The sequence below is a fragment of the Nanorana parkeri genome, unplaced genomic scaffold (assembly GCF_000935625.1).
Source record: "Nanorana parkeri isolate BGI_ZX_2015 unplaced genomic scaffold, ASM93562v1 scaffold286, whole genome shotgun sequence".
NCBI classification, from domain to species: domain Eukaryota; kingdom Metazoa; phylum Chordata; class Amphibia; order Anura; family Dicroglossidae; genus Nanorana; species Nanorana parkeri.
In genome coordinates, this window is record NW_017306554.1 from 159279 (window position 1) to 186616 (window position 27338).

Below are 27338 nucleotides of genomic sequence, written 5' to 3' on the forward strand. Positions count from 1 at the left end.
AGTGCTCTACATTAAGATAACTCTGCATTAAGTTATAACACTGCTGTGAGAGTTTTTGTACATGTGTTTAGAGCATATGCGAAAGATTATTAAAAACTCAATACAGTTCTATTGAGTAACATACTTTGACAGTCACAAAACAATATCATGCTGAGTGATAAACAGAGGTTTCACGTATTATTACACATATATTAGGAACATAACATAAAAAGGTTGAGTGCCTGAGGTCTTTAGTTGTCACACAGCAAGGAATAAAAACTGTTAATTTTAGTTGCAGAATAAACGGTACAACGTATTGTATCCTATTGAAACATACATAGGACAGCATTATGAAAGCTTGTGCAAATATGTGCATATGCTCTTCCGCAAAGGTTTCATTCAGACTGCCAAATACAAGATACGGGTTAAATAGACGGGGACTCCTGTTTTGCATATGAACATAGCATTGCAATGATTCACTAGTAGGTTAGCCTGGTATGGATGACAATGCAGTTACTGAGGGACTATGTGGACTTGCTAAGCAACATCGGCACAAATACTGAACTAGAACTGCTGGACATTCTTAGAGCAAGCGAAAGATTTTTACGGGTGCAAGCAGCTTCAGGCAATATCTGTTTCATTAGAAGATTAGACAAATTGGGCTTCTGATAATTAAAAGGAAAACACGAGTCACAAGTATGTGGGCTGCGTTCGCATCAGCTGCAGCTTCAGGTTTCTTTGTTATAACATGAAACAGTGTGTATGCATTATTTTCTTTTTCTGGGAGGTATGGAATTCTGAATTTTACCTACATAGGTTACTTTTTTGTCACCACAGAGAGTAACTGGATATTGACAAGTAAATATTTATTTCATACCAGCCATGGCGTAAACTCAAAGCAGAACAATCTAAAGAAATGCAGGAGAACGCAGCATTACAGAAGAACAAAGGAGAGTTAAATATTTCTGCCTTCAGGAACAGCAAGATCAGGTATGCGTGTTATTTGTATTTTGTCTCTGCTTAACCAATTATTATTCTACACAAATAATCATGTTCTAGTATTCTAGCATAAACATTTTTATCAATTTATTAAATACTTTTATTACGTTTATAAATATAGTATTATGCCCCTTTCAGTCAGGGGGTCCACAAAAAAACTGATAGATCGGATTGACCGATTGGATGCCCAGTGTAAGTTTATGGGCAGCCAGATCTAAATAGATGAGGTGTTCCATTTCACCGGACCTGATTGTGCTGGATTAGGGGTATTCCATTTACATCTGATTCCACATGGGATCTGGTCATTTCAGTTTTTTCCTCCATCACAGGCTTTGAAAAAAAAAAAAAAAAGAGAAGCTGATTGGTTGGCACATATGCTGCCTTAATTACTGTGCTAAAAGTGTGAGCCCCACAAAAAAAAACAAAAAAACAAAGCATAATTTTAAGAAAAATTTTACTCTTCCATTGGATATGCTTTTCTACACCCAGAATATAGAAACAGAGAGTTTAGTCAGATCATTTACCAACCAGCAACTTTTTATACAGGTCAGGAGTATGTAATGTACAGCACACAAAGTGAACCATCCAAGATGGCATATGCATATGGTACAGAGTGGTTTGTTGTATGATACATAATAGCTGACAGAGTGCAGTACAGACACAGTATGTAGGGCACAGCACAGATTATAGAGTGCAATGGTAACTAGTATTGGTGGTTCAATAATTTAAGCATCATACTGTCCTTTCTGACTATCATACAAGCATTATGTCCCTAACAGGGATGACAAAATGAGCAGTGATCATTGCTGTGTGAGAGGAGGCAGGGGCATAACTACACATCCTAGTTCCCCATAGAGTCTGGGGACACTTGTCTCAGGTACCCAGAACTAGTGATGCCTGCTTGTAGATATTGAACTAGAAAACAAATTGCATCAAGAACTTTATAGAACAATTCACTCCACACCTCCCAATGCACGCCAGACATAATCAGCACACTACACCATGAACCTTGTAACAGTTTGCACAACACAGCATGCACACCATATACAATCAGATCACAGCACCATTTACTGCAACACGCTCCTTTCGTTTGCACTAAATCATGCACCCTAGCACATTCAGAACACCTGATAATGCACACTGATACACTTAGCACACCATTAAATCCATTTTGCTCAGCGCTGCTACTTCTTACCTTAAACCTTGTCACACACTGCTCCTTGAACCCCACTACACTCAGTACTCTGCAGCAGGAACACCTTGTTGTACTCTGAAATATCCATATCACTTTTTACATTGTCAAGCTCGCTTCATTGATTATAACATAATCCTTATGTATCATGAACAGTTCAATGTTGTGTCTCTCACCAGTCACTGACTGGTGAGAGGACACCAGGATCATCCATTCCTCGATATCCTCTGAACAGTGTGATCCTGGAATCCCTGAGCATTTCTGAGTTCAGAGCTGTCAAAATCTTGGCTGAAAAGCCAGGCAAACAGTGGATCAAGCACAGTATGTGCTTGGAAGGCTGAAGCAGAGGGCAGAGGAGACATTAGGGGTCTAATAGATTCCTATATAAAGAGTACCAGTCACCTACCCCATGCTATCACATAGGGGGCTTGCTAGCATCCTTATGATAGTGATACAGTTAATTGAAATGCAGGGAGCACAAATGTTTGTAAACAATGAATATGCATCACATATTGGGCATTGCAGACCACACTGGCATGAGAAAAATAATTCTAGGTCCTTCGTTTATGGGTAACTCTAAACTGACCTGTAAAGGCATTTAAAAAGTAGCCTAATAATAATAATAATTTTGGGTGCAGTACCTTTTTGCTGTTACATGAGGCTTGACATATTTGGTATCGCTTTACTAGACGTAAGCTCTATTTTTTATTTTATTCAAATTATGGATATTATATTGTGTTTTGTGTGCATTCAAATTTGTTTTAGTGTATTTTTTTTTATTGGAAATAGATTTGATAAACATTTGGGCAGCTATTGTCCAACTTAAAATATTGCAACTATCATCTTTTTATTCCCACGGTCTCTGCTCTCAGAAAATGTATGATGTTTTGGAGGTTTAAGCAGTTTTCTAGTTAAAAATGCAGATTGTAATATGTATGCATTTACCCAAAATGTATCCACAATTCTTTGGGCATTATTGACCTTACGCATAAAGCTAAATTACTAAACATTTGTCCAGCATTCGCCCACTGACAATGAATTCCCTAACATTTAGCAGCATTGGTTCTTCAGTAGGAGCAGATTTTTACTTCAACATTTACCTTTATTTTTAAAATGGTGAATGTTACCTGCCTGCATATTCACCTAACATTTTCTCAGGCTACTTGAATATAACATTTTTGGCCTGACAAATCATTGCTTTTTTAGTAAAAAAACTGAAATGATTGTCCATGGAGTACAGTAAAACAAAGCACCTTTGGCAGTATCCCCCACATTGTTCAACACAAAACTTTCTCTGAGATTCCAGCATTGCAGAGGACCAGCCAATGGACATAGGAACCTGAAAAGTTAATATTAGTAAAGTTAGAATTAATAAAGTGTTTTCAAAACGGTGTTAAGTTTTTGTTTATAAATATCCTTACCTGCACACACTGGGGAACTGGGTTGTAGGAAACCCCCAAACCAGTTAACCAGCTAGGTGGCACAATAATGACACGAGGAAGCTCGACAGGGGGATTGTATTCACAGGTTCTAAATATAAGTTTGTGTTGTGGGCCAGTTTTATTTTCTGCCTGGAATTTCTCCATTGTCCATAATATTATTTGGTCAGGCAGGTATTTTGTTTAACATTTTTAAGTTTTATTTTTGCTAATACATTGTTTTTAATGTTTTAAAGGGCTTGCCAAGAATTAGGACCATGTTTCCTTGAAAGCTAAGTAAAAAAAATAATGCCACATTTTAAATTCATCCAAAGAGAATTGTAATCCTGAGAATGTTATGTCCAAGAAAGAAGAAGCCCAGCCTGAAGAACTCAGCAGCCATTGCTGTCCCTTCTATGAAAGGACATGGCTACCTTGATTACACTATTGAAAACCATGCTTCCAAAGCTTTTGAGAAGATGGAGGAGCTCAGGAGAAATAATCAGATGTGTGATGTCCTCATAAAAGTAAGCTACAATGGTCAAGAAGAGGACTTCCCTGCACATAAGATTGTGCTTGCTTCCTGTAGCCCCTTTTTCAGGGCAATGTTTACCAATAACTTTCGTGAATGCCATGCCAAGGAAATCATCATCAAAGACATGTGTCCTTTAGTAATGGAAAGGCTGATAGAATTTGCATATTCATCAAGAATAACAGTTGGGGAGAAGTGTGTCTTGCATGTACTCCTAGCTGCTATGAGATACCAGATGGAAGATGTGTCTAAAGCATGCAGTGACTTTCTTGTTAAACACCTGGACCCCAGTAATGTCATTGGGATATCAAACTTTGCAGAGCAGATTGGGTGCACAGAGCTACATGAAAAAGGAAGAGAATACATCAATAACCACTTCAGCGAGGTAAGCATTTGGGTTATTTCTCAAATTTATTTTTTTTATCATATAAAATGAATATGAAAATATTTTTAGTAAAATTTTATTTGGGAATACATGTACACAAGGTATAGCATTATTATGCCAAATCAAAATGTATATCTGGCTAGGTAGCCACTTATCAAAAAACAAATGTTTAATAAGTGTTAACATACTACAGAGAGACTGCTCTAACGTGTGCATATTCTAGTTACTAAAACTCTGCGCTTACTGAAATAGGCTAAAAGGTGCCTTCTAGCTAAAAGTAACTAGCAAAACCTAACTAGCAAGAAAAAGTCCGGTTTCTGCTCCATTTGTCTTGGCACCAGTATTGTCACACAGCCTGCCTGCTGCCTCCTGTAGAACCCGAGGATCCCAAATCTTGTGATAATTTTGCAGAATGTGGGATCTCAAAGTTTTCAGGAGGTCATTGAGGTCTAGGCTAGTGTTTTATTTTAAATTTAGACCTAGTAATTTTGTGTGGTAAAGCAAATGTCCTACTATATACATTTCTGCGCTAATGGATCTTCTAGTCATACCAGCTGCCCACACTCAGGTGAATAACTCACAAAAAATCTTAACACAACATTTAGATAGTGTATCCAACTAATTAAAATAATTAATCTAATTACAGTGATCTAAACTTAATAACATTCAATATAAACATCAAAAACCCCACACCGTAGTGTCTTAATCGATTTGTGCTCAAAAAATTGGATGAAACTTTACAAATATATAGCATCCAATGCAATGTGCACAATGGTGTGACTTCAGTGGAAAAACAAAAAAAGTATCTCTTTCCAAACTGCAATCACACACAATGTGCTTCCACTCTCTGTCTTTTTTAAAGCTCCTTATTTGTGATAATGCCAGTGTTCGTTGAATGTTAAGTTTAGCTCACTGGAATTAGATTCATTATTTTTCAGTATACAGTAGTACCTTGGTTTACGGGCATAATTCGTTCCGGAAGCATGCTTGTAATCCAAAGCGCTTGTATATCAAAGCGAATTTCCCCATAGCAAATAATGGAAACTCAGATGATTCGTTCCACAACCCAAAAATATTCATATAAAAAGGATTACAATACAGTACTGTACTATAATATAATACAAAATATAAAGACAAATAAACTAATTACAGGTACCTTCGTGGCTGGTGTGAGGGAGACAAGAGAGAGTAGGATTATTGTGTAGGACGACTTTCACTATCACTAACGGAATCACTGCTATCTCTTGGCTCAACGGAATCTTTTTCATTTCGTGAAACCTTAGCAAGGAATCTATCCAATGTGACATTGCATTGTCGTTAAACAGACTCATCGCTCGCACTGCTTCAGCCTTATTCGGGTGGTGCTTTTCTACAAAATTTTGCTCTTATTTCAAGACATTGCTTGTATATCAAGGCAAAATTTTTCAGAAATGTTTGCTTGTCTTGCAAAACACTCTCCAACTAAGTTACTTGTAAACCAAGGTATTACTGTATTTTAGTTAGAGTGCTAAATTATGAAAACCAAAGGTCCTGTCAAAGGGCCTAATCTGAATATCATATCTTAAATATTATAACTGTGTAGGGAAACAGTGTATGTGAGGCCTGGCAGTTAACAAGGCTTCAGACATAGGTGTCTTCTGACCCTAAACTTTTACGCCAAAGAGGAACACAGAGATTAACAATGTAAAGTGAAAAAAGAAGGCGGATAAAAATATGTCATAGTATTTCCTAAGAACCCCTGCATAGGTCCAGTCATGAAAATGTAAGGGTATTTTGGAGGAAAAAGAGTGGGAAATTGCTGAGATATATAATGGTCGGGAAGAACTGCAGTAAGCTGCTGCAAAAAAAAAAAAAGCTGAAAAGTATTTAAAAAAAAGTAGAAAAGAGGGCAAGAGGAAGTAGGGCAAATAAACTGTATGTTAGAGGAAGAGTTGTAATACGTACAAGAGAAAAGGAAAGCACAGCTATGACAAGATACAGATCTCAGTTAACATTAAGTTAGCTAAGGTAAAGAAATGCAATATATATATACTGTATGTATATTTCCAGTTACTTTTATCACACTAAAAAGATGGTGCTCAGAAAAGGAATATGCTGAGTAAAAGATGCTGTGTGTACCTGCTGGCGAGAAGTACTATTAAAATGAGGAGGGTGAGAATTGTCTTAGAGATGGCAACATTTGGAAAGGAATAAGTGACCTTCTAATACGAAGGATCTGCTAAGGGACAGCAGTCTCCACTATTATGCTGCTTGTGGCTTCACTCTTAAGCAGATGTGTTGCTACTTGTATACGGGAGATGCGACCTGATTTTGCCTCCTGGGTTCATTGCAGAGATTGTAGTTGGTTCCTGTTTGACCTTCTGCAAAAAAGCCAGAGACTTGGAAGTGAAATAGGACAGCTATAAAGCCTGGAGAGCGGTAGAAACCCTGCTGAGAAAGAGAAATATTAGTTTATACACTTTGGTGGACAGGGCAAGTTTCCTTCATGGAACCAGCGCTACACCCACATTTCCCGAACCCCTTTCCATCCCCAAAGTATTCCAAAAATATTTAAAATGTAGACTTCATGTATGTGTTTGGAAGAAATTGGCTGGCATTAGGACACTACGTCAGCACCTGAACAGACAGCAAATAGAGCGCTGCAGTGTTGGCCTTCTATTGTATATATTGCCAATAGCACCATTGTGGTCTGCAGCCTCTGCCTGAAGGTATCAGCCTTGGTGAAAATAACAGCAATTTGGGTATCATAAGGAAACATATGACTCTGCACCACCTCAAAAAAAATCAGCAGCAAAAGGCATGCACTTCAAGAGCTCACAGCAGCCACTTTCTAATATAGTGCTAGAAATGCAATATTTCTGGCTTCTATCTCCATGGCCAGTCTAGATGTTTGCAATGCTTCTGCTGGAACAGAAGGAAAAAAGGTTCCAAATGACCCCTATGCCCAGCATTTTCATGCCAGATTTACCAAACACCCTGTTCACGAGAGTTTATGGCCTGTGCTACACTATTGTGTCAGGTACTCCGCAATAATTATTTTGGCCTGAAAGTTATGTCAACTGCCATTACATGGACACAGAAAGTAGGGATGCACCGACACCAAGTACCGTACTCGGTACAAGTACAATTACAGATACTTTTTGAGCTCCAAGACTAAACTAGAGAAAAAATCAAAAGTTAGGAGGCAGTTGTCATTTGTAAAGAGCACACGGAGCTCCTGAGATTTGTACATCTCTGTTTTAATGTATGATTTCCTTTTTTATAAACATATACAAAGGGATGCACCGATACCATTTTTGCAAGTACAAGTACTGATACTTGCCCAAGTACTTACAAGTACAAGTACTGATATATTTGTGTTTATTTTCATGTGACAGTTTTTCTAAAACAATACAGACTAATGATTTCAGGACAGTGGTGGGGCGCCAGAGCCAGGTCCCAGCTGCAACCCTGGTAGTTCTCATGCAAATGTCAAGTATCGGCACTGGTATCTGAACTGGTATTGGTGCATCCCTAACAGAAAGCCATCCCTGCCCTCCACTAGCATGTGCAATGCCATAGGGCAGGAGGAGGCAGAGAAGGACTTTGAGTAGGAGTGTTATGGTGGAGAAGGATTGGTATGCTAGTGGAGAGGAGGAAATAGGTGGAAGGCTTGCAAAATAAGGTGCCAGCGCAAACTGTTTGAGGGAATGATAAAGAACTATTTAGTGGATTTTGCTTGTGACAAAGGTATAATAAGTGATAATCAGCATGGATTTATGAAGGACCGTTCTTGTCAGACCAACCTACTAACATTTTATGAAGAGGTGAGTAGAGATCTGGATAGAGGAAAACCAGTGGATGTGGTGTACCTGGATTTTGGAAAAGCATTTGACACAGTACCACATAAACACTTAATACACAAGCTTAAATCTATGGGCATAGATGAAACAGTGTGTACATGGATAGAGAACTGGCTACAGGAACGTGTCCCGAGAGTATTGATAAATAGCTCTTTTTCACATTGGTTTACAGTAATAAGTGGCGTGCCCCAGGGTTCCGTGATAGGACCAATACTGTTTAACCTGTTTATTAATGATATTGGGGAAGGTGTTAATAGCCATGTTTCTGTGTTTGCAGATGACACTAAAATTGGGAGGGTAATAGACACGAGCGTAGACGGTATAACATTACAGGAGGATCTGAATAAAATAGGGGAGTGGGCGACTATTTGGCAGATGAGGTTTAATGTTGAAAAATTTTAAGTAATGCATTTTGGGGTTAAAAACAGGCAAGCGGAATACACATTAATGGGTGCTCCACTAGGGAAGTCAGAAATGGAAAAAGATTTGGGGGTCATAGCAGACCACAGTTTGAAAAATAGCTTGCAATACCAGGCTGCGGCAAACAAAGCTAGCAGAGTACTGTCTTGTATTAAAAAGGGAATGTACTGTAGAGACAAAGCGATAATTTTGCCACTTTATAGATTGTTGGTTCAGCTGCATCTTGGGTATGCAGTTCAGCTTTGGTCACCAATACACAAAAGGGATGTCCTGGAGCTGGAGAGAATGGCAACAAAACTAATTAAGGAGCTGGGGGATCAAAGCTATGAGACAAGGTTGCTAAATTTAGACTTGTTCACGCTGGAAGTGAGGCGATTAAGAGGGGACATGATTTTAATGTACAAAATGTTTGGTGGCGATGGCAGCATCAGCAATAAACTTTCTACTCTAAACTCGCTAACAAGGACTAGAGGCCACCACTTAAAATTGGTGGAGAAAAGATTTAACCACAAAGGGCGTAGAGGCCTCTTTTTCAGTCAGAGTGGTTACCTTTTGGAACTCTCTGCCACAATCAATGGCATCAGCAGAGAGTGTTGAATCATTCAAAAATCATTTAGATAAATTCCTCAGAGACCGTAACATACAAGGATACAGGTACTCTTAAGGCCTGGTTCACACCTGTACGTTTTGTAGCGCGTTCAACGCTCTACGAACGCTCTACAAAACGCTCAAACATGAAAATCTCATTGTTTTCTATGGGTATGGTTCACACCTTGCCGTATTTCAGCCCGTCTGAACGCGCTACAAAACGGCCTACGCCTGAAAAGGTACATGAGCTTCTTTGCGGCGTTTTTGTCGCACGTTTCCATTGGGATACAGCCAAGTAGCCCTAGGAAACGCGCGTTTGTCACGCAGTTTTTAACGCGAATCGCGGTAAAAACGCGCGTCGCGAAACGCACGACAAACGTGCATAATCGATATGCCCAGGTGTGAACAGAGCCAAAAGGTTGATCTCGATGGACCTGTGTCTTTAGTCAACCTCATATACTATGTAAAAGGGGGGAGCTCCTTTTTAATAGAAAAAGTAGCTAAGGTGTTGTTGATTGAGGAGCTAGCTATTCAGTCAGAAATCACTCTGTTGCATGCTTTCTCAAGGGTAAAAATAAGCTCCTGTGCGAATGCACATTGCCCAGGAATATTACTTAATATTTGCAAAAAAAGGCCTTAAAAAACTCAGTCGACAAAATGTCTTTTGCAAAAAAACATGCAGCCAGTTATCAGTGAAGTTCATGTGGACAGGGACAGGCTGTGGAAAAAATCACTTGTCGCCAGCAAAAAATAGGAAATATGCCCTTATAAAACACACATGTAGCCTGTTATGACTATAGACAATGCATGTGTGAAGGCTATAAGGAAGCTGCAGGACACACTTCAACAGCAATAAGATGTAAAAAATAATTCCCCCTCCACTCCCAAATACACAGCATTTTGCTACCTAAAGAGAATTAGGTAAGGGTTTATATCTTAAGAGACCAGTGCCTTCAAGTCCTACACTAATCTGTCCCTATGAACTTTATTAGCAGCACTTTCTATGGTTTCCTTATCATAGTTAAGCACATTGCAGCATGGCTTTTGGGAACCCAACCTTTTAGGGTGAGGGCAATAGCACCTTAGAAAATCCCCATTATTGGCCATTCTATGATTTTCAGAGGCCAGGAAGTTCATTATTGGTAGTTGGTTGCTATTGCAGTGAATGGCTGCATTAGTTTGCTGCATAGATCATCTTGGACCCATGCTTGACCCATATTTACTTGTGTATACCACTGTTACAGAACTACACAACATTTGGTACATCTCATTTGTCAATATTAAAATACAGTACAAAGTAAAGTACTTATATTTTCCTTTCAGGTAACAAAAGAAGAAGAGTTCTTAAACCTTACTCACTGTGAACTATTGGACTTGGTCAGTCAGGAAAGCCTAAATGTGCTTTGTGAGACTGAGGTATACAATGCCTGTGTAAGATGGATGCAGTGGGATGTAGACAAAAGAGCACAGTATTTTAATGTCTTGCTAAATGCCGTTCACCTCTATGCTTTGCCTCCCAAATTCCTTGCAGTGCAGCTTAAGCACTGCCCCATTCTCAATATGGAAAACTCATGTAGGATGTTTCTGTCTAAGATTTTCCAAGAAATGTCATTACACAAGCCACTTCCACCAATGAAAGTACGGGGTAATCAACTAATCTATGTAGCTGGTGGCTACCAACAGAATTCACTGACCTCTGTGGAGGCCTTGAATCCACAGACTATGGAATGGATTGAGCTTGCTGAAATGTTGGAACCCAGGAGTGGTCTTGGAGCCTGTACTGTAAGTGGACTGCTCTACACTGTAGGAGGGAGGAATCATTCTGCTACGGAAAATGCAGATTCAGACTCTTTATACTGCTTTAATCCAATGACCAATCAATGGACAAAGAGAGCACCAATGAATGAACCAAGGAATCGGGTTGGAGTAGCTGTAATAGATGAAGCTATTTATGCCGTTGGAGGCTCCTCTGGCTCTGAGCACCACAAAAGTGTTGAAAGGTAAGAAACCTATAGGTCATACTGATACAGCAGAAACTACAACAGAAGGTAAATGGTATTTACTAAAGTCATACAAAAGGGTAGTTAGAAAAAGTCAATATACTTACTAAACTATTGACACGGATCATCTGAAATTCTTTTAGCACAACAATCATTGGAGCACAATAGGTAATTGATCTGAATAGAGCCTTCCAGTGACTAAATAAGTATAATGGTCATAACCAATACTTATTCTGCACTTATTAAATTGTATATTTTTAAATAACTTACTCTAATTTCTATTTTTGCATAAATGGATGGGTTGAATAACTGGCCAAGCTCTAATGTCAGTTGGTAGTAATATTTCAACACCTGAGCTAGCAATTTCCCCCACATATCACAATGCAAATTAATATGACTCCCTCCATTGCATTTATTTTTTTATTTATGTATACAATATTTGTGTGCTTTGACTGTTTTTCATCTTTGTTTTGCTATGTCTGTGTCTGTGTGCTTTGCTGTGTGTGCAGTCTTACACTTATGAATTCTACACTGCACACCATGCTGGGGTAACCTACTAATGAACGCTCAAACCAGCCAGATGGACGGTGCTTTTATATACAAGCTTGAATTCTCAAGTCTTCAATTTGAATCTGTTTATTACATGTTTTTGGCTGCACATTTTCCCTTTCATAAGGTACAAACCTTAATAAACTTCATTACTGGGGAGGAGAACAGAAAGCGAGAGAGGTGTGTAATTAGCCATAAATGTGTAAAGTTGGTTGAGTGCAGGAACCCTACAGTATTGCTGATAAATATCAGGGACACTCTTCTGCAAAGGGAAGCTGGGAGGGGTAAGGAAAAGACTGAGAAGAGCAGAGAGGTAGATGGAGCATATTCTCTAATAGTATTAAGCTTAACAGGAGCAAGAAGCTTTCGGTGCTTGACAGGAAAAAGGGAGTGACTTTCTCTTTTTTTTTAAACAGGATATAGGAAGGATGACTCTGTGTGCTGGAGGGGCCATCTTTATACTAGAACGAGCACTCGGTAGTAAAGTGTGTGTGCTGCTGGTGGTAGAATCTCACTGGTTACACATACTTTGTTCAGCTAAATTCAGCACTGGAGGCATTATTCCCCAAGTGAGAAAGTGCAAGTGCCCTCTGGCAATATATTATATTAGGATATAGGAGAGAAAAACAGAGACGCAGGAGAAAAAAGACTACCTTACTTAGTTTTGTATTGAAGGGGCAGGGCAGTTCTAGAATTTCACTAAGTTTTGTATCAGGATTACAAATGGAAATGTACCGTAGGTACTTGATGGATGGTTGTTCTCTTTTACAGCACTGTTTTTTGCCACATAAAAATGAATAGGCACTGACATTTTTATTAATGCTATAAATCTTGTGTTGTCATATGGGTAACTTACATTGGCCCAATTTATAGCCATCATCCCAACAACTGGCTAATCAGGGCATGTTATAGATACAATTACAATTAAAACAGTATAGAGTGGGCATAGTTGTGGGTTTGTTATTATTTTCATTACATCTGCTCTCATGTTGTGTACATTGCATTACTTTAGGTATGATCCTGAACTCAACTTGTGGACATTTGTTACACCCATGAATAATTCCCGCATTGGTGCTGGAGTAACATCAAGTTGTGGGCTTTTGTACGCAATTGGTGGATTTGATGGGGAAAACCGACTAAATACCGTTGACTGTTACCACCCTGATGAGGACAGGTGGCACCCAGTAGCTTCAATGAAGACCATTCGCAGTGGGGCAGGTGCATATCGTGAACACTGTCTAGACCTCTTTCATATGTATTTACAGTATTAACCTATTTTTATTTACTGTACCATATCTGCTTTTACTGTAGCTGAAACATACTTTCTCAAAAATGTCCAGGTGATGGATCACTTTCACTAGCTTATTGACTATTTAATACATATACTTTTTATATCCTTGTAAGGCTCTATCCATTTGAATTACAAAAAAACTTGACAAACCAGTTAAACGTAGAAAGTAGGAGTGACCATTAACAGCCTCATCAACAATAAATCACTAACTAGTCCTGCTTACAGAGACTTGGTCAAACACCATACAAAGTTAAGCTCACAAATTAACTCTGTAGCAAGTCTACATCACTTAAAAATTGTAACTGATTTAAGAATAATTTCTACTCCATCTATGCTTTATGCATAAATACTGCAAAGAATATTTCTTAGGTAGTCATTCTAAATACAAGCAATATTTGACTTCAGGATTTGCATAACAGTTTATTTATCTACAGCATCTGTAAGTGTGTATTATATTATTATATGGCCATTTTCGATTTATTTTACAGAACATGACAAGCCTACACTACTGCTGTCAGAAGTAGTCCTAAGATACCCATCTGTAAATTCTCCCTTTCAACTGCCAATCTTTTGCAATTGGAACACATACAAAATTAAGATAGTGCAGAGGTCTATTATTGTGATATCATAAACTGCTACTATTGGAGTTAATAACACAGTGTAAACAACAATTATGATCAGTTTCCTCACTTTCCTATCAGAAAAGTTAGATGCCGCTAAATGGAAGCTGGCAATACCTACTCAGTGAATTATGATGCAGACAACATGAATACAAAGTGAATTGTGAATGAAGCTTGTGTTACCAACTTCTTTCTAATATTATACATCTTTAAAATGAAAAGTGATTATTTTTTTATATAGGGGAGTGTTCCTGTGAATTCTCAACCAAAAACAAACAGATTTTTGGAGACTTGAACTGTATACAGGCAGATATAAGTTCACTTATGTCAGCAGCACACTAAAGCAGTCATTTTCAAATGCTGACTGATCTGTGGACTAGGGTGAATCAGTCTGCAAAAGCCCATGTTGCTATTTTCTGTCAGGCTTGGGTCTAAGTGGCCCAGTTGACTCTACAAGTTGCATGTTATTAGGCCAGGGACAGGATGTATTGGTGGAGGCATTACTGCTAAGGTCTACCATACCACCTTCTTCAAGAGACAGTTAAACTTTGACTTGTCTTCAAGGAAGGGTATAAGTGGCTCATTTACTAATTTTTGGTAAGTGTTTCCACTGGGAAAATCAAACAAGGAGTCATAACAAAAATATTAAAATCAACAGTTTTGTGAACTTTGAAAGTGTTATTCTGAGTTTTTATCAATGAAGCTTAACGTATTATAATAAATGTAATTCCCACAGGAGTAGTATCACTGGACAACTATATATATGCTGTTGGGGGATATGATGGCAACAACCAACTTAACTCTGTAGAACGGTACAATATAGACAAAGATTACTGGGAGTTTGTAGCACCCACGAAACACAAAAGGAGTGCACATGGTCTGACTCTGCACCAGGGAAGGATTTATGCTCTTGGTAAGATTTTCAGGTTATATATTACTTTACTTTAGTTTTAAGATGCACAAATTGTGTATGAAAGTCAATTAATTTGTATGTATTGCTATGCATGTCAAACATATAGCATAGGGCATACATTATGGCTAAATAATGTCTGTATTTAAAAATAAAACAAAAAAACAAAACGCAGCAGGTAAAAAGTGCAGGCACCTGTAATCCCTTGTTACCACTAAATCCTGGGCCATTCTGACATGCAAAGCTCTGACAGTTCCAGGTAGTGTCGTAGATTGCCATTAGTTATTGCCTCAGACACATACCTATTTGTCCTTTATAATGGCCGATAGAAATGAGGAGAAAGCAGGAAATGGTGGGCCCTATCTGAATGTGCCAAAGCTTTGGCTAGGGATTTGGATGTAACAGCAGGGTTTTGAAGAATGGTGCATCTATGCATGCAGCTCTAAGTGTACTGTACGTTATCACTGCAGCATTTGATTTTTAAATGGCACAGTCTCTTTAATGCTGAACTCCAGGAAAGCAGCAATACTAAGTAAAAATACATTAATATGAACTGACCTGCCAAAATACTTGTAATTCTGTTTAGTCAGTTTGTAATAAAGATACCTCTGCCAGAAAGCATAGCAAGAACCTTGACCTCCACAGCACAAGCTGCACAGTTGTGTCAAGTATACCTCCCTCTGCTTGCTGATTAGACACTGAAGCAATATCAACACAGTGAAAAGAAAACACTTTGCTCTCTCCCTGTCATCAATTGTGCACTGCAGGAGAGCCTGGTTGGCCCTTCTTTCAGTGATTATGTGCTACAACACTGGTGCTTATGATGGCTGCATTTAAAAATGCACTCAATGATTTTTTATGAATGTCTGCATTACCTGGTGGGTTTTTAATATCTATTTGGAAGTCAGTTTTAAACATAAGGTAGAACAATCACTGCATGTTACACTTAAACTGACACTAAACATAGGAGTTACATCTTAAAAATGCACTCAAGTACCTTAACTATTAACAAAAATGTATCTTATTTGTGTATCACTCAGTTGGAAATTCTCAAATCATCTCTCAATTCATGCTGATCCTTCCTTCCTGAGGGTGGTTACTTTTGGTCCCCATGGTCCCTGTGTGTATTGTTAAGTAGCCTCCGCTCCAAGCTCACTCCGGTGATAGACTACAATCGCAATACAAATAAGTAAACCAAACATTATATTGTAGTCCATCACGGGTGCGAGCTTGGAGCGGTGGCTACTTTACAACACATATAGGGACCATTGGGAACAAAAGTAGCCACCCTCCGGAAGGAAGGACAGTGTCAGCACCAATTCACAGATGATTTGAGGATCTATAGCTGAGTGATACACAAATAATTGTTTCTTGTTTTGATTGTACAGTCATGTAAAAAGTAAGTACACTCCATGGACATTGATGACTTTTTGAACATATTTAAAGAGGCAAGCATTGGATCTTCTTTCAAACAGTGCCCATAGATAAAGGGGATATACTTGCATAATTTACAAATAAAATTGACATGGTACACCCATTCTCATAATCTAAAATAATGAAAATGCAAACAGTGCCTATAGATAAAGGGGATATACTTGCATAATTTACAAATAAAATTAACATGGTATACCCATTCTCATAATCTAAAATAATGAAAATGCAGATTTGTCACATGGAAAAGTAAGTACACCCCTACATTTATCACCACTTCAAATCCATGGAATTAAAATCAGGTGTTCCAGATTAGGTGCAATGATTAGAAGCTTCTTGTTGTGTATGGGGGAAGAACCTGTCTTATAAACCCCTTCGTGACGGGAGACGTACAGTGTACGTCCTGTCACTTTGTGCCTATATGACTGGCCACGTACACTGTACGCGACGAGTTATATCAGGCTTTGTAATGCCGGTATTTGCTGATTCTCAGCATTTAACAGTCATTCATTAATGTCTCAGTATTGAGGCATTAATTAATGAAATAATTAAGCTTTTTGTAAAAGCTTCTTCCTTTCATTAATGAAAGAATGAAGCCGTTACATGCAAATAGAGGACCGCAATTTGCGATCCCGTATTTGACAGCTCAAAATAGCAGAGAGGCAGCAGTGACTCACCTCACCTCTCTGCTATTTGTTTTGACAGTTCGAGAGCCCGATGTTTAGATACATTTCACTGAAAGAATACAATGTATCTCTTTTGAGTGAAATGTATCATTTCTGATCGTCTAGGCACGATCAAAGAGCTTTTAGTGAGATCTGAATCTGACTAAAGTCAGGATCAGTCTCTAAGGTTATTATTAGCTGTTCCTAAGTTTGGATCAGCCTAATAGCCAAAAATAAAATAAAAAAGTTAATTTATCAAGCTGTCATAGTGATTGCTTGATATAAACTGACAAGAAAAAAAAAAAGTTTTTTTTTTTATTTTTTTATTTTTTTTACAAAGTGTAAAAAAATAAAAATAAAGTGTAAAACAAAATTAGGAAAATATAAATTATATATAAATATATTTTGTATACTATAATTAATATTAAAAAATTCTAAAAAAAATAATAATAATCAAAACTTGTGAAAAAAGTGTTTTCTTCTAGTTTTTTTCCTCATTTTTTTTATTTTATTCAAACTAAGTGAGGGGCTAGGTACACATATGTGATATAATTATATAGCCCTATCTGTCCTCTAAAAAACTATATATAATATGTGTGGGTACATTTAGTAAGAAAGTATATTACTGCTGTGGAAGAATCACACAGCAAAAATGTAAAAAATGTGTCAGTCATTTATGAACAGAACCTGAAAACTAGCTCAGTCATGAAGGGGTTAAAACCTCAGATATCTAGGGTCTGATTAGAGAGAGACAATGTGGAAAGGTGGGGTTTTTTTAGGCACTTTGAACAACACTTCACAAGAGTGTTTTTATATAAAAAGTATACATTTTATTCAATACATAATTAAAATAAGACAAATTGAATAGTAAAAACCATAGGAGAGAACACCGCTAATCTCCACCAGTACCCTCAGACACGGTTAACATAATTGGTCAGGCTAAGTGGTAGGCTAACTAAATTGGTCAGGCTAACTAAATAATTAAATTATAGGTCTTAGCTGTGATTGACACAGTTCAGTTGATCTGCTATAGATTGCTATAGGCAATCTATAGCAAATCATCAGGTGTAGTATTGGGTGTGTAACACAAAGTAACTACATAGATGTTTGGAACCATCAGATAGGTCAAGGTGAGTTCGGTATCGAGCCCAACTAGACCTGATCTCATTGGTTTAGCACGGTTGCTTTAAAAATAGTCCACCTGATCTTGTTTGCTATTTTGATTGCGTCAATTGATGTGTCTCAACCAGTATGTCAAGATTATTTAACAAATCGTGAAATAGACGTGGTACATAGCAGTACAAATCATAATTTTGAAATATAAGAATTCTTAGCTTGACCCAGGGAGTTGGGATTGGTGAGAGATAACAACGTGTTTCGCGTACATAACACTTCTTCAGGTTTAAGAGGTGGTCAGTTTCAGATGAGGCCACCAGATGCCTCCATAGGGCGGTATTCAACAAATTTTGGGCATTATATATAGTTTTCGGCCAGACAATAGAATGAGTATGGGCAACAGCGTCTAAAAACTGTTTGTTGACTCAACAGTAAAATACAGACAATGGTCTGTTTGGATCTCAGCCGTGTCCCCAGTACTAGATTCCAAGGAAGGCCATCGGTGTGTGTCCGTGCATGCCTCACCGGACAACTAGAATTGAGTTTAGTGTCACTTTAAGGTTGGCCATAGACCGGATGATTTTTTTTTCCGCTTAATCTTATAAAGGTTGTGAGTTGTGAATGATAATAAAAGTAATAAAAATGCAAGAAATTGTTTTTTGTAAATCAATTGTGGAGAAAATTGTTTCTTGTTTTTATTGTAGTCATGTAAAAAGTAAGTACACTCCATGGACATTGATGACTTTTTGAACATATTTAAAGAGGCAAGCATTGGATCTTCTTTCAAACAGTGCCCATAGATAAAGGGGATATACTTGCATAATTTACAAATAAAATTGACATGGTACACCCATTCTCATAATCTAAAATAATGAAAATGCAAACAGTGCCTATAGATAAAGGGGATATACTTGCATAATTTACAAATAAAATTGACATGGTACACCCATTCTCATAATCTAAAATAATGAAAATGCAGATTTGTCACATGGAAAAGTAAGTACACCCCTACATTTATCACCACTTCAAATCCATGGAATTAAAATCAGGTGTTCCAGATTAGGTGCAATGATTAGAAGCTTCTTGTTGTGTATGGGGGAAGAACCTGTCTTATTAAAACCTCAGATATCTAGGGTCTGGTATTTTCTTTACCACTGAGGTGAGGTGTGAGCTAAGTGGCGTTAAAAAATTGGCATTTGAACAATTGAAGTCTAACCTGTAAGTAACATCTTTATTTTCATATCAATTTTATAAATATTGCAACTGGGATCATAGTTGTTATGTTAGCATGGTTGAAGGGTTTGTTCAGTGCACACTGTGCCACATGTATGCACAAATGGAGCCACAGCTCCAAGGTGAATACCGCTGTGACAGATGTGAGCAGATTGCACTTCTGGAAGCTCAGATTAGAGATCTGGAAGAGCGGAATGCAACACTGAGGAAATTTGACAACCTTGAGAGGAGTCTGCGGATCACTGAGCAGGCAGTTAATGGTGTTGATGTGGAGGGGCAAGTGAGGATGATCAGGTAGGAAACTGGGTTACTGAATCTAGAGGGAGTGGCAGGGGCTCACAGAAGAGGAAGGCCAGCCCTGTGTTTGTGCACCTAAACAAATTTGCTAAGTTGGGTGAAGACGTGCGGGTCTCAGACTCAGAATTAGCAGCCCTAGATGTCACTGCTACCCCTTACAACCGGGAGAGCAGCACATCAAGTCCGGGTGGTGAGGGTAATGCAGGAAGGCCTAGACAGGTTGTGGTAATAGGGGATTCTATAATTTGGAAGACTGATAGAAAAGTTTGTCGCCCGGATCGCCTCAACCGCATGGTTTGCTGTCTCCCTGGTGCCAAGGTTTGGCATGTGGTGGATAAATTACTGGGAGGGGCTGGGCATGACCCAGCTGTCTTGGTCCATGTTGGGATGAATGACAGAATACATGGAAGATGGGGGATCCTTAAAAATCAATTTAAAGAACTAGGTTGCAAGCTGAAGGGAAGGACCTCCAAGGTAATATTCTCTGGAATATTGCCTGTGCCATGTGCAACGCAGGACAGACAGCGGGAACTTAGAGAACTAAATGCATGGCTGAAGACCTGGTGTAGGAGGGAAGGCTTTGGGTTATGCTAAAGATGGTCTGCACCTAAATGGAAGGGGGGCTGCTGTGGTAGGGGAGAGGTTCATGGGAGGGTTGGAGGAGTATTTAAACTAGGATTAAGGGGGGAGGGAAAGATGGAATATAATGGGGCAGATATGTCAAACAGGGGTCAGGCTATAATGGAGGGTGGAACACGAGAAGATGGGGGAGGGAAGTCAAACTGGATAAGGAAATTCCCATGTTGCACACAAACATTGGAGATGATGGTACTGATTGTACTACAGCAAAAGATACAGCAATTACAAGTGAAAAATGTAAAAATGGCTTGAATTGTTTGTTCGCAATGCCAGAAGTCTGCACAGCAAAATGGGAGAACTGGAAGCTTTGGTGCATGAGGAGAACTATGACATAATTGGTATTGCTGAATCTTGGCTTGGTTCTTCAAATGATTGGGCTGTTAATATTCCTGGTTATACTCTCTTTCGAAGAGACATGGTAAAACGAAAAGGTGGCGGGGTTTGTCTCTATGTGAGAAGTGATCTTAAAGTGAGTGTGAAAAAGGACTTTGTTGATGGTGAGTGTGATGGTACTGAGGCGTTATGGGTGGAGTTGTATACTGGTATGCATAATGCAAAGGTAATTGTTGGAGTTTGTTACAGGCCCCCCAGCGTTACTGAAGAGATAGAGACTCAGCTCCTTAAACAAATACAAAGGGCAGCAAGGGCGGGGACAGTAGTATTAATGGGAGATTTTAACTAGCCTGACATTGACTGGCATAATGGCACTGCTGGAACAGTAAAAGGCGGACATTTATAAACTTATTACATGACAATTTTATGGTACAGTTTGTAGAAGTCCCAACTAGAAATAATGCTCTGCTGGATCTGGTAATCTCAAACAATGCAGAGCTTATTACAAATATTCATATAAAAGAACATCTGGGTAGCAGTGACCATATAATGATTTCATTTAACTTAAGTTGTAAACAACACTCACATACTGGAAAAATAAAAACACCTAACTTCAGGAGAGCAAATTTTCCCATGCTGAGGGCTGCTCTTAAACTGGGAGGGAATATTTCCATCGAAAAACACTGAACAAAAATGGGAATGTTTCAAAACAATTGTTTGCAACCATACGGCAAAATATATTCCAGTAAGCAATAAGTTTAAAAGGCTAAAAGTAAAACCCATGTGGCTGACATCCAAGGTTAAAAAAACCATAAACCATAAGAAAAGGATGTTTAAACAATATAAAAATGAAGGAACGCTGTTGTCATTTGAAAGCTACAAAGAATATAATAAAATATGTAAAAAGGAAATAAAGCTTGCAAAGATTCAAAACGAACCACAGGTTGCAAAAGATTGCAAGATTAACCCCAAGAATTATTTAAATATATTAATAGTAAAAAAATCAGGTTTGATCATGTTGGCCCCTTAAAAGATAACTCAGAGATGGTAACTGGGGACAAAGAGAAGGCAAATCTATTAAATACTTTCTTCAGCTCTGTGCACACCAAGGAACAGGATGTAACTCAAGTCCATAATGGGGATAGCAGTGCCATAGCCTCTACTGAACCACAATGGTTGACTATTGATATTTTCCAGGAACAGTTAGACAAAATTAAGGTGAACAAAGCACCTGGACCAGATGGCTTACACCCACGTGTCCTCAAAGAATTGAGCTGTGTAAGTTCAAAGCCATTGTATTTAATTTTTAGAGACTCTCTAATGACTGGCTTGGTACCGATGGATTGGCACAAAGCCAATGTGGTGTCTATATTTAAAAAGGGATCAAAGCCTTTACCAAGTAATTACAGACCTGTAAGTTTAACTTCAATAGTTGGCAAGATACTTGAAAGTTTGATCAAGGATCACATGCAATTGTTTTTGCTTGAAAATAATATAATAAGTGATAGTCAGCACGGATTCACAAAAGACAGAAGTTGTCAAACAAACCTACATTCTTTTTATGATGAAGTGAGTAATAATTTGGACAGAGAAATGGCTGTGGATATAATATACTTGGACTTTGCAAAAGCGTTTGACACAGTTCCCCACATGTGGCTAATGTATAAGTTAAGGTCAGTAGGTATAGAGTATTGAATCTGTAATTAGGTAGAAAACTGGCTTAAAGACCGTATTCAGAGAGTGGTGATCAATGATTCGTACTCTGAATGGTCTGAGGTTGTTAGTGTTCCCCAAGGTTTAGTGCTGGGCCCCTTACTGTTTAACCTATTTATAAATTATATAGAATTGGGGATTAAAATTACTATGTCTGTGTTTGCAGTTATGTAGTGGAATACAGTCCTTACATGATGTCTCCAACTTACAAGCAGATCTGAATGCACTGTGTGATTGGGCATCTATTTGGCAAAAAAGTAAGTGCAGCGAAGGGCGACTAAACTCATAAGAGGCATGGAGGAGCTCAGCTATGAGGAAAGATTAGCTGACCTGAATTTGTTCTCTCTGGAGAAGAGGCGATTAAGGGGGGATATGATCACCATGTATAAATACATAAATGGTCCATATAAAGAATATAAAGAGCTTGGTGCCAAATTATTCACGATAAGATCACTGCAAAGGACAAGGGGGCACTCTTTGCATCTGGAGGAAAAGAGGTTTAACCTTTGCATACGGAAAGGATTCTTCACAGTTAGAGCAGAGAAAATGTGGAATAGACTCCCCCAGGAGCTAGTCCTAGCTAGCTCGGTTAATTGTTTTAAAAAACATCTGGATGTATTCTTAAATGCACAGAATATTACTGGATATTGAGTTCTTATAGGTATATTAGGCATACAAGATCAAAACAGCTTTGACAAGATTGCCAAAATATTTGAAACTAATAATTGCTCTGTAAGGCAAATAATCTACTAGTAGTATAAATTTCAAATGACTGGGCCAGCAGGTTGAGCTCAAGTGTTGACCTTTTTATTCTAAAAGAGGTTTCCTAGCACCCCAAATTTTGGGAACTTCTTTACAAAACTGTAAAACAGTTGCAAGAGATAGCTCTTGCAACTGTTGGTGTCAAAGTGCATGCATCTACAGTCAGGAAAAGAATGCAACACTTTTACCTGCATGAGAGGTGTTCCAGGAAAAAGGCTTTGCTGTCCAGAAAGAACATTAGAGCAAGGCTAGAATTTGCCATTAAATATATAGGCAAAAGATCAGGCCTTCTGAAACCATCTGCTGTGGACTAATAATTCAAAGATAGAGTTGTTTGGACATGGTAGAACAGTAGACAAACCAAAGGCAACATGTCAGGAGAACCTTATAACAGCTTTAAAAACATAGAGGTAGAAATATTATGGTTTGGGTTTGCTATGCTGATTTCAGGCCTGGACAGCTAGCAATCATCAAGTCAACTAAAATTCTACATCATATCATGTGATTGATAAAAAAAGGAAAGCCCATCTGTCTGAAAGTTAAAGTTGACTCGGAAATGGATCATTCAACACATTAATGATCAAATGCACACCAGACTGGCCTACTGACATCCTTGAATTGAATCTCATTGAAATGTTGTGGGGAATTTGAAATGGGCAGTTCTTGCAAGGAAATCCAAAAATATCTTGCAAGGTAATTTGCATGGGGGGTGGACATAAATGTCTCCAAGTTGGTGTCAGAGATTTGTGGCCAGTTATGCAAAATGCCTACAAGAAGTTATTTCTGCAAACGGAGGCAATACCAGCTTCTAAGACTATGTTTTTTTTTAGTTATACCATACACTATTACATTTTTTGACATTTTTGCTGAGTAAATTATTGCAAAAGGCACATTTTAAAGTACATCACCTTTATCCATAGTCAGTTTGAATGTAGACAGGTAGTCTTTACCTGTTCAAATATGTAAAACAAAAGTCAACAATGTCCATGGGGTGTACTTTTCAGTCACGTAGCAAATTTCACACAGTTGCCACACCACTTTGTGCAATAGTTTACATTGATAACAGTTTGCAAAAAAATTGTTCTCTTAATTTTAGAAATTCAGTTTGTTTGAAATATTTGTCAGGTTATCAGTAATTTGTAAATTAAAATAACCAAATTGTTGTGCAGGTTTGTCAGATCTTTATCAGAATTGATGCAATATGGCCATCTTTACCATACCATAGTTCACTATGCCACTAAGACACTTGATAATATACATGACCTGGATTTCCCATGAAGAGCAAAACTTCCCTTCCCTATTTTTCCCTGTCCCTTTATTTGCTGCCCAAACTGAAAAGAGAAATACCTGGTACTTCTGAGTATGGGGGAATACTCACTCTCCTTCCTCTCATGTGACAGTGCTGGTGCTTGGCATTTGGCTGCTCCGCCCTGTGTAAGCTCTAGCTAGGACTCACTTGCAGCTTACACAGGAATTCTCTTCCTGCAGGTGATAAGGCAGTAAAGGGAAAGAGCATAAAATGATTACTATAACTGTATAGTCACCTGTATAGGCAAATCACAGGTTCACTTTCATTATGAAGTGTTGCATGAACTTATTGGATTATATGAAATTAATGGTAAAAGCCGCGCTGTGTGAATGAGACCGCAAAGTGTCAGATATAGTAGATACTGACCTTGGAGTAATGTGATACAATGTGTAAAAAGTGCAAAACAAAAAAGAAATGCATGTATATAACATGCACCTTAGTGTAAATGTAATTGCTACAAGATATCCATAATGAAAAATCAAGTGCACTAAATATTAACTGTGAATCAATGTGATGCAATGTGCAAAGAATACCGACAAGAAAAATGCATGTGTGTAACTTGCACTCCAGTGAAAATAATAAATGGTTAAAAAATATCTGACACTTTGTGGTCTCATTCACACAGCTCGGCTTTTACCATTAATTTCATACGTTATATCTGACCACACAGATTTCAGCTGCTGCTTAACTTGATTAGAGTAGTGGCGCGAGGTTTCACATTATTCATTATTGGATTATATGCTATGTGCAGCATTGATGCTGGATGCTTTTTGGTGTGTGGGGACCTTTTTCAATAAATACATTGTTCTTTTGACTCTCATAAGCCAATCATAATAAAATACATTTAAAACTTCTATGAAGGAGTGCATGAATAAACATGTAAAGTTCCATCATAAGTAAAGAAAGTGAAAGATATAGGGGGAAACAGTAAATTCAATCACCTTTCTAACTTTTTGTCCCATGCTTACCAGGATACTACCAGCTGTTACCTCTTGTCAACCTTTAGGCTACAGTATATTTTTGTGCATTTTTGGCATATAAGGAAGTCATGTCTTTTGTAAGTAGCATGAGAATAAACTTAATCATCAGAATGGCAACTAAAGAAGTTTTGTCTCCATAGGTGGTTTTAATGCAGAGGGTTTTCTCTCGTCTGTGGAATGTTACTGCCCTCAAAGTAATGAATGGAGAGAAGTGACTGAAATGCCACAAAGTTGTAGTGGCATGGGTGTAGCGGTAACCATGGAGCCTTGTCCTAATAGCATTGAGGATGCTGAAGAGACCTGATCAATCAGATGTGTAAATTATTGTGTTTGTAGCCAAATTTGCAGTCATAAAAAGGATTTTTATTAGAGATCGCTGACTGTTTAATGTGAATGTTCAGCTACACAATGATACAAACTTGAAATCTATCCTTTTTATTAAGAGGTGTTATATTGAAATTACACAAATGTAATACACACATACACCTGCAAACACTGGCCAAGATATGTACCTGCCTAGTTTACTTGCATTTCAGTATTATGAGATGTAAGGTTGATGCAAATGTCTGCATGTGGAAAATTGTGTACACAGCATTAACACTGTGTGCAGTCATTGCACTGCCATATTTAGAGCGCCCTCTGACCTTGCAGTGGCCATGTATAGAAGTAATGTTTAATCACTGCCACCAAGAGAGTGTTGAGGATGTTGCCAACCTGGGACACTGAGATCTTGACAGAGGAGCCTTCCTAGGTGCCCAAGCCAAGCAGCCCAACAAACATACGCCAATTAGGATACTTTTGTTTCATGCATTCTTGTGGTGCTGTCTGCTGCTGCTACAAACATGGTTTCCACGATTATGTCTGGATTTCCCCTTGAATACATTTTGGTATGTAGTCCAGAGTCAGACACAATTAAGTACAGTTGTACTCCAGCTATCAGAACATGGACAGATGTAGACAGACCCAGAAAATAGGAAAATCCACATAAAGTAAGGCCTATGGAAGGGAAATTATTTGGAGATGGCATATTGCAGACAAACAATTCTTATATGTTTGGGGAACAAGCATTAAAATTTAAATGAGACAATTAAAGACAGCAATTGGTGTGTACATAAATGCACCTTATCACTGCACTAACTGCACTTTGAAAACCTTGTAGCTTTTTCACCTGTAGGGGTTGGCACAAAAAAAGTGAATTTGTGTTGATCCTTGTTAAAATAATATAATGAAAAATAAAGGCAAGGAACAGCAGAGTAAGTGTGTTTACTCAGAGAATGCCAACCAACACTGAATTGTTAGTATTGGTGAACTTATACTATAAGCTTTAAAAAAATCTATAAGCTTTAACACTTCCTACACACACTTGTGAGTAGTCTTCAAAAGCCCATTTGAGTTTATCTGAAGTAATAAGCAGTATTACTAGGAATATTGCTCACCATTACTTGATTTATAGATATGTCAGATGAATGTATTCTTAATTAAAATAACCATTCTCCATTATGAGAGTCACACAAGATTTGGGAAGACTGATTTTTGAGAAAAGATTGATTATTCTCCTGGAAACTTGTAGGACCAATAGAAGAAGAATTTCCACTGTAGTCTATGTTTATATAATTTGTTTATCACGTACAGGTAACCTAGAGTGGTAACATGCTTTACATATGTTCAAATTGCTGAAATGTGTTTGCCCTTCATTGGCTTTGATAATGTGGCCCCTGCCAAACGATGATAATCAGGCACAGCTGACCAATTAGAGGTTGTTCCTGAACTGTGATCCTTCAACTTGGCAGATAAGTTCAACAAGTGATCAGTGCTTAAAGAAGAACTCTGGGCAAAACTTGTATTAACCCTTGCAGCGGGGCTACCCTTGCACTGCTCATTTTGCTTGCTCTTAGACTGGTACTTCCAGCCTTGCTCCTCCTCCACTGTAGTGGTCCCTGAGTCATCAAGTTCTATACACTGTGTATTGGACGTGAGGATGCAGAGGGTCATACCATCGCTGGAGCGTAGGAGCAGACAGGCAGGAGTGTTGTCACAGACGGCCAGCTCGGAGGATCAGTTGAGTATAACTTAGTTATTTTCCTCTCTAGACCAAAATAAGAAGTTAACCCTTGCAATGCAGGGGTAGCCCCACA

At 38.2% G+C, this 27338-nt stretch overlaps 1 protein-coding gene and 1 long non-coding RNA gene across 2 annotated transcripts; both read left to right on the plus strand.

Annotated features, from left to right (window-relative positions):
• The first annotated feature begins 585 nt into the window (after window positions 1-585).
• On the plus strand, window positions 586-972 carry LOC108787836. The gene is made up of 2 exons (XR_001941294.1): window positions 586-711; window positions 817-972. It is a non-coding gene; the product is annotated as an uncharacterized LOC108787836 (long non-coding RNA).
• A 2921-nt stretch (window positions 973-3893) lies between these two features.
• On the plus strand, window positions 3894-25968 carry LOC108787832 (kelch-like ECH-associated protein 1). Its single transcript, XM_018557485.1, has 5 exons — window positions 3894-4505; window positions 10679-11355; window positions 12917-13122; window positions 14552-14728; window positions 25344-25968. The coding sequence occupies exons 1-5, from the start codon at window positions 3942-3944 to the stop codon at window positions 25505-25507; spliced, it is 1788 nt and encodes a 595-aa protein (XP_018412987.1). The 5' UTR covers window positions 3894-3941; the 3' UTR covers window positions 25508-25968.
• Window positions 25969-27338: the final 1370 nt, after the last annotated feature.